Here is an 18214-nt window from a genome sequence, read left to right on the forward strand (position 1 = left end):
TTGACTATAGACGAACAATTTGTAAAATCTCAAATTTAGTTTGTTGTTACTTTGATATAAAAACATGTGGATAAGTACTTTTTTCTTTTGTATTATATACATATATGCATAAGTATATAGATAAATATATTATATGTATAGATGTATATATATATATATACATATATATACATATCGGTTTCTAATATGATATATATATATTTTTTTTCCATCATAGTCTAATATTTTTGGATAAATACAATATCTTATTACAAGTACATAATATATCATATTATATGTATAATGGATATGTATAATGTAAGATGTCTTTCAATATCATAGTAGTATATAATAACATAATAATGTCTATATATAAAGGTGATATCATTGATATATTTGTAATTGCTTTGAAGAGAGAAATTTTTAGATGAATTTTGATTTGCTTACTTGTGTAGAGGTTTAGATATATTTAGAAAAATCTTTGATGAAATTTTAATTCTATGATATATTAATAAAAGCTGATTTTGTTATCACTGCAGTATATTTGTTGTGTATTCTTTTATTATATATCCTATTGTATAGCATGACATATGTATAATACATTCAAGCATATAATGTAATTTAGTTAGTGGGAAGTACTTAATAATGTTCATCAAATAAAAATTATATTATCATAATTATATAATATTATCATATATTATTATTTACCAAAAATTGTAATATTGTTTTATCCATTGTTTTCAGTTTCAAAGATTATTAATTGCAAGGAGAGACAGAAAGGATAAGAAAATGAAATAAAATATATAGTTATAATTTCTGCAATGAATAAATGGTAATATATGTACAATAAGTTAACAAAGTGTCATTTAACAAAAGATTAGATAACTCATAGTTAATCAACATTGTTTAGTTATCAGAACATGAATTGTCTTGTAATCAGTCTCTTCTTTCTTAATACTGTGTTACTTTATTATTATAACCTACTTAAATATAGAAATATTTTATAATTTGTCTTTTTTTAAATTTGAATTAGTTCATTTCTTTGCAGAATAGCTTAATTCATTAATTGAAGAATTATGTCTCATTATGAAGTATTATTACATTTAATGTTAAAACTAATCATTTTTTTCTTTTTTTTTGTAAATGACTTCTTAGATGCATGTGCGTCCGCGGAAAAAAATTCAAGGGAGGACAAAACCTTAAGGTCCCTCTAAAGATAGGAAACTCGAGTAAAAACAAGGAAAATTTTCTAAATTTCGAACTTTCATCAGATATATAATTTATGTGTATTATTTATTTATGAAATTGTATTTTCTAAGTTATATAATATTTAAAAGTTATATAGTAAGTTATGTAGTTTTCAATTCGAGAGGGCACCTGCCCCTCCTTGCTCTCATGGCACCCATGCTTAGATGACAAGCTTTAGCACTATCCATAAGCACAATGTCAAACCTAATAATGCAGACGTGCTAGTACCTTGAAATGTTTTGTAATCATAGTTGAAACTACATAACACAACTATTCATCAAAAAATGTTGAAAAATGAGATACTGAGAAATGATGTTGAAAGGATTTTAAAAAATCAGTTGCATCAGAGTCTGGAGAGACCATGTGTAAATCACAGTACAGAAATCCAGAAGAAAAGCAAATATTGTACAATTCAGTACAAAATTCATAAGTTCAAATAAATGATGAAGAGAAACGCTCTGTTTATTTATAAATCTATAAATGTATCTCAATGTACATAAAAATATATATAAATCTATATCCTTATAAGTATCTTAGGGTACGGTCAAAGTCATGCTGCGAAGCGCTTCTAGACACTTTCTATCCTTTTCCTTCTGTCAAATGAGAAGAAGGATAGAAAGTGTCTAGAAGCGTTTCGCAGCGTGACTTTGACCGTACCCTTAGAGATCTTCACAAAACTGTTAAAACAAATTATACTTCTATGTATTTCTGAAGTTGTAATCTTTTTAATTACTTTGCTGTTGCACATTTAGACTGTTTTTATTAATTCCCATTATAATTAAATTTCCTTGAAGTCTGAATGATTACTTTCCAATGGTATCATAATCAATTGTTTCTATTCGAACAATGAAGCACCCCGCCTGTAATACAAATGTACAAATTTTATGTATGCACGTATGTGAGGAAGAGAGAGAAAAATACCAGCACACTAACTCCGTAGTCTTTTAGGAACTTCACAGTGTACTCATAGTACAAAACAATCCAAGCAATAGAGCGACTTACAATTAGTGGACGCGGCACCTGAAGAACGGGATAATGAGGAATGAGCCTCTGTAATAACAGAATCTGTTCTTGCTGGACCACAAGCTGCCTTTGCTGAACGTGCAACAGATCTTCAGCCACACGCAACTGAGCCATCAAAATCGATGACATGTCGCCATGTCGGTAGGATCACCTTCCTCTTCACGACATCAACAAAATTCCACAAGTCATAAAACGCACTCTGAAGGAATATAACGAACTCAAAAGAAGAAAGGATGGGAGAGTGAAAACAAATGGCGGGAATTCCCATCGATATAAGAATAGACCGCTGATCGCAGTGGTGGGGAGACTACACACAAAATTCCGTAAGACGTAACGTAAGGATTCGACCAATCGCGTTGCTCGATTCGGTTACGGACGGCCGAATCGAGCAACGCGATTGGTCGAATCCTTACGTACGGCTTACGGAATTTGTGTGTGGGCCTTAAAGCGGAGTCTACAATAAGAATTTAAGGCGTAAGATTTAAGAAATTGACCAATCAAAGTAGATCATTCTCTTTATATTCGATTGTGATTGGTCAATTTCTTAAATCTTACGCCTTAAATTCTTATTGTAGACCCCGCTTAAGGCCATCACTCATAAAATTCCATAATACGTAACGTAAGGATTCGACCAATCGTGTTGCTCGAATCCTTACGTTACGGTTACGGACGACCGAATCGAGCAACGCGATTGGTCGAATCCTTACGTTATGGCCGGTATTCATAGTCGAATCTTATATTTAAGGCCCAAACACACAAAATTCCGTAAGACGTAACGTAAGGATTCGACCAATCGCGTTGCTCGATTCGGTTACGGACAGCTGAATCGAGCAACGCGATTGGTCGAATCCTTACGTTACGTCTTACGGAATTTTGTGTGTTTGGGCCTTTAAGCCTGGTCTACAATCAGTCGGAAGACGTAGTCGTATGTCATAACGTAAGGATTCGACCAATCGCGTTGCTCGATTCGGCCGTCCGTAACCGAATTACACGTGCGCACGACATACAACTACGTCTTCCGATTGATTGTAGACCAGGCTTTAAGACCGTCTTAAGTGTATCTTTAGATACTCCATAGCCAATGAAATGATCCATACAGCATCTTCAGATAAACTTAAGACGGTCTTAAATATAAGATTCGACTATGAATACCGGCCTATGCTTACGAAATTTTGTCTGTGTGTGGAATGCATATATGTAATACTCATATATGGCCAGTCCCTGTAAGTGGAAGTGAGAGAAAATGTCTCCGATGAAGTGAGACATAAGAAGGTACTTCAGTCGTTGTGCGCAAGGTGTTCTGCGCAAGCGGTTAAATATGAAACAGAATTATACAACCGCTGTAGATAAAAGAGTAGGATACAACATGTAAATAAAATTATAAACTGCACTTATTTACAAATATTTTTGTAGGATGTTCACAAATATATTCAATAAGAAAGCAGTCTTAGAGATAATTTGTAATTAATAATAATAATAAAAACAGGTAAATATTCACAGAATATAAAATGAAAATTGAACTGTATAAAATTGTATTTCTTTATAAGAATGTGTTATGCAGACATTAACATTAGGGATTAATCAACAATAAGATAATAAAAAATAATGAGAGCATTATATATAAATAATATTTTATTATATACATATAACATAATGAAATAAAAAATGTTTGTGAAGTTGTATTTTCAAACAATTATACATATCTATGTATTGTATTTATAATATACTCTGTATAGTGTTTAATGCAAAGTTAACGCAAAACTGCGAATTTGTGAAGTGTAAGCTCCATTCTTCTTAATTGTCAAATTCTTCATGTTAGCAAAATGTTCTGGCATTATGCTCTGTATAAAAACATTCATAACATAACCAGCTTATGAAATCTCCTTTGAAGAGGCTTATTAAATATAATTCATGATGTATAAATAGTCTCCAACAAGTGTTGTAAAAAAACATACGTCATCGATATTGGAATCCCTCGTCCAATACGTATTGTATTCAATTCTAATTATATACATGCAATATAATATTTTGTTTAAAAAAGAATAATTCATATTTGTGTTTAATTTACCATGAAAGTCTCTTCACTTTCTTGAGAAATCATGTTCTTCTTTTTCAAATATATCTTGATATTATATCTTGTAAAGAAATAATGCGTTTTTTCAGTTTCCTCGTTTGATCCTGCAGATTCTTAATTTGTTTCGATTTTTGCTGGTCAGTTGTTTTTATTAATTGCAGAACTCTACTGGCCCTTCTTGGAGTTGCAACATCTGCTATTGTAATTTCCCCGATATACCGTGGTTCGAAGAATCTCCGTTGTTTTTTGGGAGTATCGCAGCTATTATCATTTGGAACTGAATAATAAAAGTAATGGTTAGTTAAAAGTACAGAAACAAAATTATAGTTATTACGCTACTAATTACACTTCTCAAATAAATCTAATCGTTCGCTTTGCTACATTAATATTTATGGATTTTACCTGTACTATTCACATCATCACCTTCAAAAGTTAACGATTTACGTTTCAGAACGGAGTTGCAATTCTCATCAGAATCTGGAATAAAAAACATTTAAATATGAATCAGCAAATTGTTATTTCTAATGGAAACATTCAACACGTTAAATACTTTTAGATTTATCTTCAATTTCAGTGTTATATTCATTCATGTTTGCCCATGCTTGTGATGACAAATCTTGTATGATAAGAGGATTTGATATAAAAAGTGAAGGGACCGCTCCTGGTTTAATTACAGATTTATGTCTCCCAACAGTGTCATATCTGTTAATGTCCGCTTCAGCAAAGTGGATAGAACATAGATAAGTGTGTGATACATCATCATTGTAGTTTAGACCACAAACATCTAACCACTTTTGACACAGAATCAAATCCTTTGGAAACCTGAAATTAATTATACATTACTATCATTTATTATAAGAACTTTATTAAATAATATAAATATTTTTTACACTTACCTATGTAAAGAAATATTCTCTGTTTTACAAGCTTTTCTATCACATAGGTAACACAATTTGCCCATCTAGAAAATATTATATTAATAATACAGATAATAAAACTATTAGGGTACTGTATCTTTTAATAATATAAAAATTGTCTTACATTTGCACTTTTTTCAGCTTCTTCACATTCTTTCCACACAGCCAAGGTCGGTAGATGGAGGAACTGGCGAAGTAAGGTCCTCGCATCCACTTCACACGATTTGACCCGAAAATGGCGGCGAAATGTAGGTTATTCTCGTTTTATGCGGGATACATGAGTAAGAACGGTGAAGTACTTTTGCATAAATGCAGGTTTTGGCAAAACAACCTGGCATTTTTGTTTCACAACACTCTGTTCACTTTGTTGTCGACTTTGCCTGCTGACTGACATACACATCAATACACATGTATATCATGATACTACGTGCATACATACATACACACATACGCGCTGTCCCGAAAATGGCGGTCATGCGAGGACCTTACTTCGCCAGTTCCTCCATCTACCGACCTTGCACACAGCAACACGTGAATTAGGTTAGAACTTCACTGTCTCTTATAACTTTTCGCGCATGCGCACAAAGTTCTCTGCCAGACAGAGAAAAGGATATCGTCCGCACCGTAATCTTTTCGCCTCTGTTTCAGCTCGACTGGCCATATACAGGGTGTCCCGGGTTTTAACCGACAAACTGCGGGAGCGTATTCTACTAGTGGAAATAAGAAAAAATTCTTATATCGAGTTTGCTTAGAAATGCTTTATTACAAAGTTATAAACCAATATTCAAAAGAAATATGAGATAAGTAACAACGGATTTTTTCACAAAAATAAAAATTATCTACGCAATGATTTAGTGACGCATTTCAAAATGTTGTCCTTGCACATCGATACAAGCTAGACATCGACGTAGTACAGAATTTGTTACAGTACGACATTCCTAAAAATTTTGTGCATCTCAGTAACTGAATTAGTAATTCGTTGCTTTAAATCTATCTGGTACTCTCCTGTTAGGAAATCTACGTTGATACTCTCGTACGGCAGCTCGTGCATTTCCGTCACAGAATCCGTACACGAAACGAATATCGGTGTATTCCTCATTTGAAAACACTTTTGGCATTCTGATAGTAATTGCTAGTTGACACGACGATTGAAATCTAACAGCTACTGTTGTGAAAGTAACAATCATACTGAATCGTTTCAACATAGTGAACATGAATACATGTGAATACACATAACATAAACATCTTCGACCTTCCAAATTCTACACTATGTTCCGTTGTTACTTATCTGATATTTCTTTTCAATATTGGTTTATAACTTTGTAATAAAGCATTTCTAAGCAAACTCGATATAAGAATTTTTTCTTATTTCCACTAGTAGAATATGCTCCCGCAGTTTGTTGGTTAAAACCCGGGACACCCTGTATTAATATTACATATATGATACATATATGCAGCAACATATGGGACATTTTGTGCTTTTTCGTCATCGTCGTCTCCCTCTCATCTTGCCGACATCTTGCCGACATCTTGCACAATTCCTTTTCACTGGATTCTTTCTTTATTTTAACCTCCTTTCCTATTTCATGTAAGTTATTTGTACTCTTACGTTTAGATTAATCCTGATTTTACAATTAATTTAACTGGTCAAAGTATTTTCTAGAGCATCAGAAAATATCGCCTCGCGATTAGTTCCTGCTCGCTGCTTTGACGCTTGACACGTCCTGTCTGAATCAGGCTTTATTGTATAATTTACACAGTCTTATTTCTGCTACAACTAATGGTAATTGTGAAGGAGAGCTCCTTCCTCTCCGATTTCCTTCAAACTTGGTAGAAATGTATATTTTGGTCCTAAAACACGATTGCGAGAAGGAAAATCGCCGCTCTCAAGTAGAACCAAAGTTACAGCTTACTCAAATGACAGTTTCGGGGTTAGGAAATCTGTTATACCGGCAGTCTACGGGCGTAGCGCACACTGACCAAGCATGCGCGGTGCTTTTTCACACGCTTTTTATGCTTATTTTGTTCATAGTATACTTTATAGCAGCGAAATGTAAGATTACTTGTGTTAAGGCGATCCTGGAATCGTCTGTATTACCGGCGGAATCGGTGATTTTCCTGCATTAATTTCCAAATTGCTATTACACTTCGGACACCATATTTCTTTGTTTATTAAATGATGCTCATTGGCAAATAAAAAGATAATTTGGTAATTATAGTTAAATACACGGTATTCTCTGCTTTAACCAAAATGAAACAGTTAAATAGAAATTATTCTCTACTTTAATCGAAAGTAAAAACTGCGAAAGACCTAACCCAACCCAACCGCGTTTTTTATTTAAAATCGAGAAGGTCGTCTGTAGTATACTTAATTACCAAATTATCTTTTTATTTGCCAATGAGCATCATTTAATAAACAAAGAAATACAGTGTCCGAAGTGTAATAGCAATTTGGAAATTAACACAAGTAATTTTACATTTCGCTGCTATAAAGTATACTATGAACAAAATAAGCATAAAAAGCGTGTGAAAAAACACCGCGCATGCTTGGTCAGTGTGCGCTACGCCCGTAGATTTCCGGTGTGACAGATTTCCTAACCTCGAAACTGTCACTTTTCAGCACGTAATAATTTTTTTTCTATTTGAGAGCGACGATTTTCCTTCTCGCAATCGTGTTTTAGGACCAAAATATACATTTCTACCAAGTTTGAAGGAAATCGGAGAGGAAGGAGCTCTCCTTCACAATTACCGCGTATTGTATAAACGAGCACAGGCTCATTAAGTAGCACCTTGGAAACGCGCCTTAAAATTCCAAACCGCGGCGAGCGCCATCTATCGTCGCGGCGAGCGAAGGCAGCGCGTATCAGCGGCTGTGGTGTATATATCGTGTTCCAGCAAACTCCTGTAATACATACGTGTCCGTCCCGTGTCGTCTCGTGTTGTGTCCGGCGTTCCCACTTAGCCGCAAGGCCGCAACCGCGCTTGGCACATTACGAAATCTATGGGGATTGTGCGTCGTCGTCGCGTCACGTTGGTGGGATCTCTCGTTCGTGCGTTCGTATAAAAGGCGCCCCGGCCGGTCGGCGCGCCTTGCCGTTCACGAATAAGTAAACATGCTCCGGGCACGGCTGTTACTCCACTTTCTAGCGCTTAGCCTCCTCCCCGTATTGGCCCCGGCTGACGAGCACACTCACATCGTGAGTATATTCCCCGTGTTTCGCATCGTTCACGTATTTTCCTGTCGTACCAGGTGCCAGATTGTCACCTTGATTAACACCGTTGACATTTAAAGGCCAAACGTCATGCCCGAGACTTTTCTTCCTACTGCCTTTATCTCCTTCGCTCCTTTTCTCTTTCTCTTCTTCTGTTCGCGTGTATTACCGCATCGAAGTGAATTTATACGGTGTCGACTTTATCTGAGATAATATTGATAATTTCGGTATTATCACCTGAGTGTCTGAGGGCAATTAGTACTCCGCTCCTAATCATGCCATTAGTTTGTTCACATTTTGTGTTTTCTACGTCATAAATGTCATGTGGACATACATGCAATATACTATTTACAGTATTGGTATATTGTTTGTCTTTAGTACGAGGATGGCGACGAGGTTGTACTATGGATGAGCACAGTAGGGCCATATCACAATCGTCAAGAGACATACTCCTACTATTCTTTACCTTTTTGTATGGGCAACAAGAATGTAATCAATCACTATCACGAGACCCTTTCCGAAGCTCTACAGGGCATTGAATTGAAGTTTAGTGGCTTAGATATCGAATTCAAAGGTGGATACATCTATATATATCTTCAGCATATTAATATATCATTATATAATACTCGAGTAGTGTTATTTAATTGATCAGAAATGCATGAAGCATGAAATCATGGAGATTTAATTTCTTTCAGAGGATATCTCAAAGACGGAATACTGCCAGATAAATTTAAAAGAAGAGAGCCAGAAAGCGTTTGTCTACGCAATAAAGAATCAGTACTGGTATCAAATGTATATCGACGATCTACCGATATGGGGTAATGAACGTTTCTCTACATATGGAGGTGATAAGATTGTGACATTAAAGCATTTGTTGTGCTGCAGGTGTTGTAGGAGAGCTCGAAAACAATGACGGGATTGCTGTATCGGACTCGTATTACATCTGGACACATAAGAAATTTGATATTGGATACAATGGTATACAGATAGTGGATGTCAACCTGACCAGCGAGAACAAAGTGAAACTGGTGCAGGGTGCGCATATACCGTTCAGTTATGAAGTCAATTGGAAGAAGAGCAACGTCAAATTTGAGGACAGATTCGACAAGTATCTGGACCCAAACTTCTTCCAGCACAGAGTAAGTCACTTGACGATGAGCAACATGCTCCTTTTGTCTCGCAGATATAAATTGGGTAGAACGGCGTGCCTTAATTGCACACAAATGATGAATTGTTCCTTTAGATACACTGGTTCAGTATCTTCAATAGTTTCATGATGGTGATCTTCCTCGTTGGTCTCGTGTCGATGATATTGATGCGCACTCTGAGGAAAGATTATGCTCGATACAGCAGAGACGAAGAGATGGATGACATGGAGAGAGATTTGGGCGACGAGTACGGCTGGAAGCAGGTCCACGGAGACGTATTCAGGCCTGCGAGTCACGCCATGCTCTTCTCAGCCTTCATAGGTGCCGGTTATCAGGTGGGTATTGCGCGCCTTTGTATTCCAGTTATTTAAAATTGCAAAAGATAAGATTACGAGTGCAGTCTTTACCATGCAGGTCACGGTGGTGGTGCTGAGCGTTATTATTTTCGCTATCTTGGGCGAGCTCTACACGGAGCGGGGATCGATGCTGTCGACAGCGATATTCGTATACGCCGCTACGTCGCCCATCAACGGGTACGCGGGCGGCGGACTGTACGCGCGGATGGGCGGACGCGTGTGGATCAAACAGATGATCCTGAGCGCCTTCATGCTGCCGTTGATGGTTTGCGGTACCGCTTTCTTCATCAACTTCATTGCCATGTATTACCATGCCAGTAGGGCGATACCATTCGGATCCATGGTTCGTAGCTCCTCACCAGTCCGATCGTTCCACTGCACTTTGCGTGCGTCTTGAGCGACACTAACACGCGGCCGATCGTATCGTATGCGTGCAGGTTGCAGTAACGTGTATCTGCATATTTGTGATATTACCGCTGACGCTGGTGGGTACTATCCTAGGCCGGAATCTCGCCGGGACGCCGGACGCTCCTTGCCGCGTGAACGCGGTCCCGCGGCCGATACCCGAGAAGAAGTGGTTCATGGAACCGCTGGTGATAATAATGCTCGGCGGAATCTTGCCGTTCGGCTCGATCTTCATTGAAATGTGGGTGCCTAAGTTTTATTAGTGTCTGCCATTACCTGGGCCGGGACTCTAACTTGCTTATCGATAATTTTCGGTATAGTTAACGACGATCTATGTGACCCATGTTTTCAAGGTCCAAGGTCGTCCTTGCCATTGGCTATCGCTAATTAACGAAAACTATCGATAACGAGTTACAGAATCCCGATCCTGTTCAGTGTTTGCACACTTACTTTACTCTGCTTTTAGGTACTTCATCTTTACTTCGTTCTGGGCGTACAAGATCTACTACGTCTATGGCTTCATGCTGCTAGTATTCGTTATTCTCATGATAGTGACGGTGTGCGTCACTATCGTATGTACATATTTCCTGCTGAACGCTGAGGACTATCGATGGTAAGTCCACGTCGCGACCGTTGCTTCCTCTCTCACGTGAGTGATGCGACCTGCATGTAAAACAAGTACCTTCTGTGCGCAGGCAGTGGACGAGTTTTCTCGCAGCGGCTTCGACGGCCGGTTACGTCTACATTTATTCCTTTTACTACTTCTTCTTCAAAACTAAGTAAGTATAAACCAAGTGAGCATATTTCGGTCGACTTAACCAGAGGACTCTCGCAAATTAATCGTTTTGTGCTCTCGCAGAATGTATGGTCTCTTTCAAACGGCATTTTACTTCGGCTACATGGCACTGTTCAGCTTGGCCCTGGGTATCATGTGCGGAACGGTCGGATACATCGGTACCAACGCGTTTGTACGGAAGATATACTCCACGGTGAAAATAGACTAGACGTCATATTGCTGATGTGTGTCATTCGTACCGTGGATCATCGCGATGATCAACGCCTGTGCGCGAGGCTGACTGTTTTGTGACGAAATGAAGTAGACACGTACTTCTGCATCTGTCCATTTGTCTGAAGCGGACTATCATGACGCTCGTGGGCGCAAATCTTGTTTTCCAGCTTTGTCGATCATCGATCATCACCAACTTGATTAACATAATCGCAGTATAGAAGCGGCGTTATACGACGTACATCCTTCTTCAACGTATTATTATTACTCTTCCAGTGGAACTCGTGCCACACAGCGCACCAGATATTCGAGCAATGCCTTCATCTCGCATCTCCGCTCGTCAATCTTTTTTTAAATCTCGAGTTGCTATTCGACGCAAGTGAAAACACGCTGTAAACGGATCCTAATTAGTACGCGGTAGTACTAATTAAACCTAATTAATTCGTATTATAATATACGCGCGTGCGTATGTTGCAGTCATTTGTCAATAATAAAATAATAATTGTAAGTGTTAGCCAATTTCCATATAAGTCCACGGAATTATGCAAATGAAAATTTCGCAATCGTGCAGATTTTATGTCATTGTCATATATTTTTTATTGAGCTATATATACATATATATAAAATATATAAAATTGTAACTAATGGTTTATGGATTAATACATATACGAGGATCATTTAAATAAATCCTTAGAAAATATATACGTGTATGTACATATATACGTCAACTATCATGTCCGTTTGATATTAGTCCCGCCATCTCATATATTTTCTAAGGATTTTCCAAACGACCCTTGTATACATAGATACATAAATATATACGATATATGATCTCATGATATATTATATATCATATCATAATATATATAATATATATATATGTCATATATCATGCACGATTGCGTTTGGATATACTTTATAATTTTGCTGTGTCGCTTGTGAGCAGCAAAATTGATGCAGAAAATTGATCGGATTGAATTATGGGAAATAACTCGAATAACTTTAATTTACTTTATAGCTAAAGAAGTTCTTTAGTTCAGGCAATGATAGTAATAGCGTGTGATGTAAAGTAATCGTTTTTCAGCGTTAAGCGAACGCGCGAAGAGTAAAATCTTTATAATATTGAAGGTTGAAATAGGTAATTTTTGGGTGAACTGGAGCGACAATGTGTTATAATTTATTAACTTGATAGTTTCATAAGGCTCTTATATCGATATTTAAACTATTTTTTTTCAGTGAGGATAATGACTAGGTCGTCCAATACAATTTGCAACTGTTAACCGGATTCGTTGATGGTCATCAGCGGAAAGCTCTTAACTTATCCTTAGGATAGATCGTAGTATAAGATAAGAGACAGAACATTCAGACGCATAATGCCGATCCTCTTAAATATGCGGCATTGTAACTGCATGTATCCTGTTCTTGTTTTTATTATTTTGTCCCTTCGTTGAGTGTTTACGTTATTACTTTGAATCATGGACAGCTATTATCTCTTGCGATATCAGCTACTATGCATGTATCGCTTACTATTGCAAAATTAATCCTGCAAAATAATTAGGAAGTGAATACTTGAACATTTCTATTCATGAATCATAAATGACAGTTTCAATGATGATTTTATTCAAGATGGCTGTATCGTCAGTGGAAGTCTTCGAAGATAAATAATTTGTTGTTAGATGTAGCGATTCTAAAAATATAAAATTTCTACGTACATCAACGCAAATATGATTCCTTCTTTACACAAATATGTGTGTGATTACTTCTTTCTTTCTTTAAATTTGTTGATAGAGATTCATCTGTATGTATATTTCCGAATTTTCAAAAATTTCCTGCATGTCCATCTCTGAAAGTGATCAAAGTAAATAACAAGTTATCATTGATACCCAAATTATGAAAAATTGTAAACAATTCTTGTTTCTAACTAATCCTTTCAATGATAATGATATTTGAATGAATCAAAATTTTCCCACTTCACCATGGCGCAGATACCTTTCTTATCTACTCATGTAAACGCCCAAAATTTCCTCCCTTTTCTATTGCTTTCATTTACGCACTCACAATTGCAATTGGAAATAGATATCAAACTATCGCCGACGAAGATGAACGAGCTAATCAGGAGAAGAGGAGAGGCCGAAGAAATTGTTCAATTGACTAGAGCGGTGACAGTGTGGCACGAGGAAGCTGGCTGTCGCGCAATTTCACGTGTCACACGGCGCACACGTCGCGGCGGTACTCGGAGTCACTGTCCACGTCGTACACGTACGAGGACGCCGGATACGGTTAGACGCATACGGTTAGGTGCGTCGAGCACGTTCGTCCCATTATTTCGTGAAACGTAAGATCGAGAGGATCCGTCACAGGCAGTCACACCGACGGCGACGATGGCACCGAAACAGAGGATGCGCATCGCCAACGAGAAGGCGACGAAAAATATCACGTTGCGCGGAAACGTCCCCAAGTCTTCGGTGAGTCTTCGTTGACAGTTTTCGCCGTTGATTTCTTCACGAAAATTCTCGCGACAAGCGCGATCTTACGATGATCGTGAGATCTTACGATCTCGCGGATACATTTCGTATATAATATTCAATAATGACAATACTTCAGTTTTTATTTAATCTGTGAGTACTGTGTGTGTTATACTCCGAGGTGTCATCTGAGAGGGAAATAACATATGGATAAAGATTAACATGAATGGGGAAATGAAACAATTCATATCTACGCGATCGAGTTTACGATGATTCGAGTGAATCGCCGAAATGGAAAATTTTTAGGTTAAAGACACATGTTTGCAACAGATTGCTGTCAGATGACAGCTGTAGTGTTGAAACTTTGTCCTATTTCGCTCGTATTTCATTATTTCTAATAAAACTGTGTGTTTTATCGATGGTATAGCATTTGCGACGCACAATCAGTTTTATAGCGGAAAAACAATTTTTTACGATCCATAAAAATCTGCCATATGTAAAGCGATTGTACAAGTTTTATGTTTGCGATAATTATTGTAATGTTCAATAAATATTTTTATTACAGAGTGATATCTCTGTTCTTTTTACGTATGTGTATGCTCCATTTGTGCTTTGCAAAATAAAAGGGGGACTTGCGATATTCTATATGTATTTAGTTTTATACATGTTTTATTTATAAAACATTTGCACTTAGCTTAAATAAATTTCTTCTTTTTTATAGAAATCACAGGAAGAAGGATCTCCAGTTGGACCTTGGCTTTTAGCTCTATTCCTCTTTGTTGTTTGTGGATCTGGTAAGTATGATCATTTAAATATACAACTTTGTATAAACTTATTTATACAATTGTTAACTTTTCTTTAAATCTACTAAAGTTCTTTAATATTCTTTCCCTCATTTATCTTCTACAGATTTATTCAAGTTTACTTATTGCTAGATTTTCATGAAGTGTGCATCAATTTTAAGTGACCATATGTTATTCCATTACAGCTGTGTTTCAAATCATCCAGAGTATCAGAATGGCTTGAAGAAAAGGAGGTGGAATGGAGCTACTGTTAATGAATACAAGCAACCATTTTTCGACTGATATGCAAACCAATATGCAAAAGAGACTGATAAATTGTCTTGACATAGATTGTAAAAAAGGTGAGGGAAACACTATGGGAAACGGAACTCACCGGCAACGGCAAAATTTTGACAGTAGCTAGAAGATCATTTTCCTTTCGCAGAAGCTCAAAGATTTATTTATAACATTTAGCATTTATAAGCGTTTAACTTAATTGCGCTACGCATGGACGGAAGAAGAGCGCCTGTATATACGATTAATGCTGTTTAAGAGGAAATATTTTCAGTCAAGTCCATAAAACGGGAAGGAAAATAAACATCCGACTTGTATTTCGATTCATCATTGTCGTTTGAGTATTGCAATTATTTTCGATAATAATTAATTTTCCTAGTACTTTTTCTGTCTCATCTGTATTCTTTCGTCTATGCGTATGTAGTAAATAATTGTATATACATGAAAGATTGATCGTGCAAATTTATCAAGCAGGTCTGTCTAACTGATGGCACACGGAAACTCCAATAGTTGGACAGACCTATTCTAAAGCATTCCACTGTGAGCAGTTGGTAGCTTTCTGTTATTATAATGGCCTTTGTTATGATGCTGATGCATTATAGGCGACCACACACACAATAGGTCATTATATACTTATACAGATATATATATATATATATATATATGATACACAATATATCAATAATGATTTGTCTAAATGAAATATTCGATAATGCATTCTCTTTTAATAAAATACATTCTCAATAAAGATATATATTGTTTTACATGAAATACTTTCAGGAGTTGCTTTCCTAACCGGCCTCTTTTGCGAATGTTATTATACATAAATATCTTTATATTATATTTATATTTTTATATGCTTATATTTTTTTTATATTTTCAAATGTTTACTATTTCATAGTACTTGGATAGATGGCAGTTGAGATGCCTGTCTGATTTCTTTCGGCTTCATGACCATCTACTTTTTCCATAAACACAGTCTAATTTTTAAGTACAGGGAGCACAACAAAGGCGCGACGCGACGCAATCTATTACGCATGTGTATGACGGTTACTTTGTTTTCAAACTGTAATAACAAGAGTAGAGAGGTTATTTGTGCTTGGTTCAATCATAAATTGCGGGAAGAAAGTTGGAGGTTTACAATAATTATATTTACGAGATAGCTAAGCAGAAAAATCTAATTATACGCATTACACATTTACGAAAATGTCCGGCATATTTAATTTGTTGGGTGGGATCGCTGAACCTGATAAAGGTATGAAGACATGGCATGTGTGCATGTGTTATTGTATACGTATCATTTTATTATTATATATAATTAGTACAAATAATTAGTATAAATAATAATTTGTACAATAATTATTATATAGTAAATATAATATATATTATAATACATAGTATTGTATTTATTATCATATATATTATATAATCTAAATATAATAATTACTATAAATTGTTTCAATAAATTCCATTTAAATTCTTCTATTTACAAAAGCAGTTATACATAAAATTTATATAGAAATGGAAATCTAACTTGCAAACTAAAAAATTATAAAAGAATTTATTGTAATATATTTTATTATATTAAGATTTATTGTGATATATATATATAAATTATGTTATAATTAGAGTATTTTATATATTAACTTTTCATTAGACCAAGCGATAAAGCCCATGGCACGATCTAAAACATCTCACGAGATTAGACCGAATTCATTGAAAGCCATGGGAAGTACAAAGCTGAAAGGTCTATCAATGAGATCTAACTCTGACATGAATATGTCCCAAAGTGTACATCCTACCACCATAAAGAAAGACACATTTGGTAATAAAGAACAGAATTTCTTAAAACCTAAGGTTACACAAGTAGATAGCAGTGGGTGTCCAATATCTCCAGGAACAGAAGCAAAGGTATGTAAGATATCTTGTGCAACATGTAAAATTTGTTATTATACCATTATAATGTTTATTGAAACTGCATAATAAATAATAATATATATTATTGCATGTAAACATATACATATATTACATATATATAACACAATAAGATAAAATTTATATTTTATTTTTCTAAAGTTGCTGGGAATATATAGATCTTTAGTTTGCATTTGCCATAAAAAAGTTAATTGCAATATTTTTCTTTTTCTGCAGAGATTAGCATCTTCCAAGTTTAAAGAGTATACTTCAAAGAAAGAAACTACAACTAAGAAAGTGCCATTGAGCGATGATAATGTTTTTAAGGAACCAATGCATTTTAAGAAGAGTAATGAAAAGTTTCTCGAACCAGAAGAATTAGCACCTTGGAATAATGATCAACATGAATTTGGTATGTATATAATTATTCTTATTTAATAAATAAACGATGAAGACAAACAAATGAAATGATAATTACATTAAGTAATTAAAATTAAAAGTACCAATGTAAAATATTATATATTATTATTATTTATTATAACATAATTATTTATTGTAGTATATTAATATAATTTGTTATATATCTAAAATTAACATTACGTTAGTTATAAATTACGTGTAAAATGTAAAATGTTATACATTGTTATTATTATTTATTATAACAAATATATTGTAATATAATTAATATAATTTATTATTCATATTAATCGTTCATAGATTATGGATACATTGATGCAATAGATAAAGAATTTATAAATCTGCTCCAGAAGAGAGAAGAAAACATAAAAACTCGACAAGAAAAAATGTTTATATCAGGTATGATTCGATATTATACGCAATATTTGCAAATTTATTTATATTTTTTTCTAATTTCAGAAATATCAAATTTTGAAGACATCCCAGATTTCTCAGACCTATGTATCCCCGGATGTATTTTGGACACACCCATTGATGAAGTATACAACGATATTTTGTCTCCTGATTTGCCCGAAATGTCTGACATATCTGAGATATCCGAAACATCTGATGATGACTACTAAATGTACTACTAATTACAGCATAAATTAACTTAAGCAAACTCGTGAATGAATGGATATTTAAATTTATGTTTTAGTGCTAAAATAATTTATTTTCTGTAAGTAAATATATTTTTCTACTAATAAATATGGCTGGAATATTTAAATGTATAATAAATTATTTTTGTCCCTCTACTAAATTATCTTTATAATTAAGAAATGCAAGGATATTAGAACTGTTTTGTATGTCATCCGTATTTCATTTTCATTCAATTTGAGAGATACAGAAACAAACATGATATGTGTCCTAAGGTATAAAAAGATTTTATTAGTGAAAAAATTTTGCAAAAAGAATGTGAGTTTTAATAGTTGAAA

The 18214-nt window shown here is 35.1% G+C and overlaps 4 protein-coding genes and 1 long non-coding RNA gene across 7 annotated transcripts; 3 read left to right on the forward strand and 2 right to left on the reverse strand.

The window, feature by feature from the left end:
• Nucleotides 1–3916: 3916 nt before the first annotated feature.
• LOC105288119 lies at nucleotides 3917–5563 on the reverse strand. Of its 3 annotated transcripts, none has more exons than XM_026973446.1 (6): nucleotides 5366–5563; nucleotides 5221–5285; nucleotides 4875–5146; nucleotides 4727–4801; nucleotides 4319–4601; nucleotides 3917–4091 (listed from the first exon to the last, which is right to left on the reverse strand). In XM_026973446.1, exons 2-5 carry the CDS (start codon nucleotides 5283–5285, stop codon nucleotides 4363–4365), a joined length of 651 nt encoding a protein of 216 aa, XP_026829247.1. In that variant the 5' UTR covers nucleotides 5366–5563; the 3' UTR covers nucleotides 3917–4091; nucleotides 4319–4362. The 3 variants fall into 3 exon arrangements, with proteins under 3 accessions (XP_026829247.1, XP_026829246.1, XP_011352438.1); XM_026973445.1 differs by having other exon boundaries at nucleotides 3917–4251; XM_011354136.2 differs by having other exon boundaries at nucleotides 3917–4601.
• A 2526-nt stretch (nucleotides 5564–8089) lies between these two features.
• LOC113562842 (transmembrane 9 superfamily member 3-like) lies at nucleotides 8090–13090 on the forward strand. The gene is made up of 10 exons (XM_026973421.1): nucleotides 8090–8438; nucleotides 8832–9027; nucleotides 9149–9271; nucleotides 9339–9592; nucleotides 9697–9936; nucleotides 10016–10300; nucleotides 10395–10603; nucleotides 10829–10975; nucleotides 11058–11141; nucleotides 11222–13090. The coding sequence occupies exons 1-10, from the start codon at nucleotides 8355–8357 to the stop codon at nucleotides 11364–11366; spliced, it is 1767 nt and encodes a 588-aa protein (XP_026829222.1). The 5' UTR covers nucleotides 8090–8354; the 3' UTR covers nucleotides 11367–13090.
• Nucleotides 13091–13145: 55 nt separating this feature from the next.
• LOC113562848 lies at nucleotides 13146–13448 on the reverse strand. The gene is made up of 2 exons (XR_003407200.1): nucleotides 13358–13448; nucleotides 13146–13211 (listed from the first exon to the last, which is right to left on the reverse strand). It is a non-coding gene; the product is annotated as an uncharacterized LOC113562848 (long non-coding RNA).
• Nucleotides 13449–13612: 164 nt separating this feature from the next.
• On the forward strand, nucleotides 13613–15236 carry LOC113562846 (stress-associated endoplasmic reticulum protein 2-like). The gene is made up of 3 exons (XM_026973448.1): nucleotides 13613–13833; nucleotides 14555–14627; nucleotides 14822–15236. Exons 1-3 carry the CDS (start codon nucleotides 13750–13752, stop codon nucleotides 14857–14859), a joined length of 195 nt encoding a protein of 64 aa, XP_026829249.1. The 5' UTR covers nucleotides 13613–13749; the 3' UTR covers nucleotides 14860–15236.
• Nucleotides 15237–15667: 431 nt separating this feature from the next.
• LOC113562845 lies at nucleotides 15668–17909 on the forward strand. The gene is made up of 5 exons (XM_026973443.1): nucleotides 15668–16164; nucleotides 16567–16820; nucleotides 17061–17235; nucleotides 17541–17639; nucleotides 17700–17909. The coding sequence occupies exons 1-5, from the start codon at nucleotides 16116–16118 to the stop codon at nucleotides 17861–17863; spliced, it is 741 nt and encodes a 246-aa protein (XP_026829244.1). The 5' UTR covers nucleotides 15668–16115; the 3' UTR covers nucleotides 17864–17909.
• The last annotated feature ends 305 nt before the right edge of the window (nucleotides 17910–18214 follow it).

This window comes from Ooceraea biroi, chromosome 10 (assembly GCF_003672135.1).
Source record: "Ooceraea biroi isolate clonal line C1 chromosome 10, Obir_v5.4, whole genome shotgun sequence".
NCBI lineage: Eukaryota > Metazoa > Arthropoda > Insecta > Hymenoptera > Formicidae > Ooceraea > Ooceraea biroi.

Excerpts from the sequence above, each read along its gene's own strand:
- LOC105288119 (XM_026973446.1), bottom strand. The coding sequence starts at position 5,285 with ATGGGCAAATTGTGTTACCTATGTGATAGAAAAGCTTGTAAAACAGAG. Across the intron at positions 4,802-4,874 it reads AATTGAAGATAAATCTAAAA|ATTCTGATGAGAATTGCAAC; the intron begins GTATTTAACGTG and ends TTTTTATTCCAG. Across the intron at positions 4,602-4,726 it reads TGATGATGTGAATAGTACAG|TTCCAAATGATAATAGCTGC; the intron begins GTAAAATCCATA and ends TTTATTATTCAG.
- LOC113562846 (XM_026973448.1), top strand. The coding sequence starts at position 13,750 with ATGGCACCGAAACAGAGGATGCGCATCGCCAACGAGAAGGCGACGAAA. Across the intron at positions 13,834-14,554 it reads GAAACGTCCCCAAGTCTTCG|AAATCACAGGAAGAAGGATC; the intron begins GTGAGTCTTCGT and ends TCTTTTTTATAG. Across the intron at positions 14,628-14,821 it reads CTTTGTTGTTTGTGGATCTG|CTGTGTTTCAAATCATCCAG; the intron begins GTAAGTATGATC and ends ATTCCATTACAG.
- LOC113562842 (XM_026973421.1), top strand. The coding sequence starts at position 8,355 with ATGCTCCGGGCACGGCTGTTACTCCACTTTCTAGCGCTTAGCCTCCTC. Across the intron at positions 9,272-9,338 it reads CGACGATCTACCGATATGGG|GTGTTGTAGGAGAGCTCGAA; the intron begins GTAATGAACGTT and ends GTTGTGCTGCAG. Across the intron at positions 9,593-9,696 it reads CAAACTTCTTCCAGCACAGA|ATACACTGGTTCAGTATCTT; the intron begins GTAAGTCACTTG and ends TTGTTCCTTTAG.
- LOC113562845 (XM_026973443.1), top strand. The coding sequence starts at position 16,116 with ATGTCCGGCATATTTAATTTGTTGGGTGGGATCGCTGAACCTGATAAA. Across the intron at positions 16,165-16,566 it reads GATCGCTGAACCTGATAAAG|ACCAAGCGATAAAGCCCATG; the intron begins GTATGAAGACAT and ends ACTTTTCATTAG. Across the intron at positions 17,640-17,699 it reads AGAAAAAATGTTTATATCAG|AAATATCAAATTTTGAAGAC; the intron begins GTATGATTCGAT and ends TTCTAATTTCAG.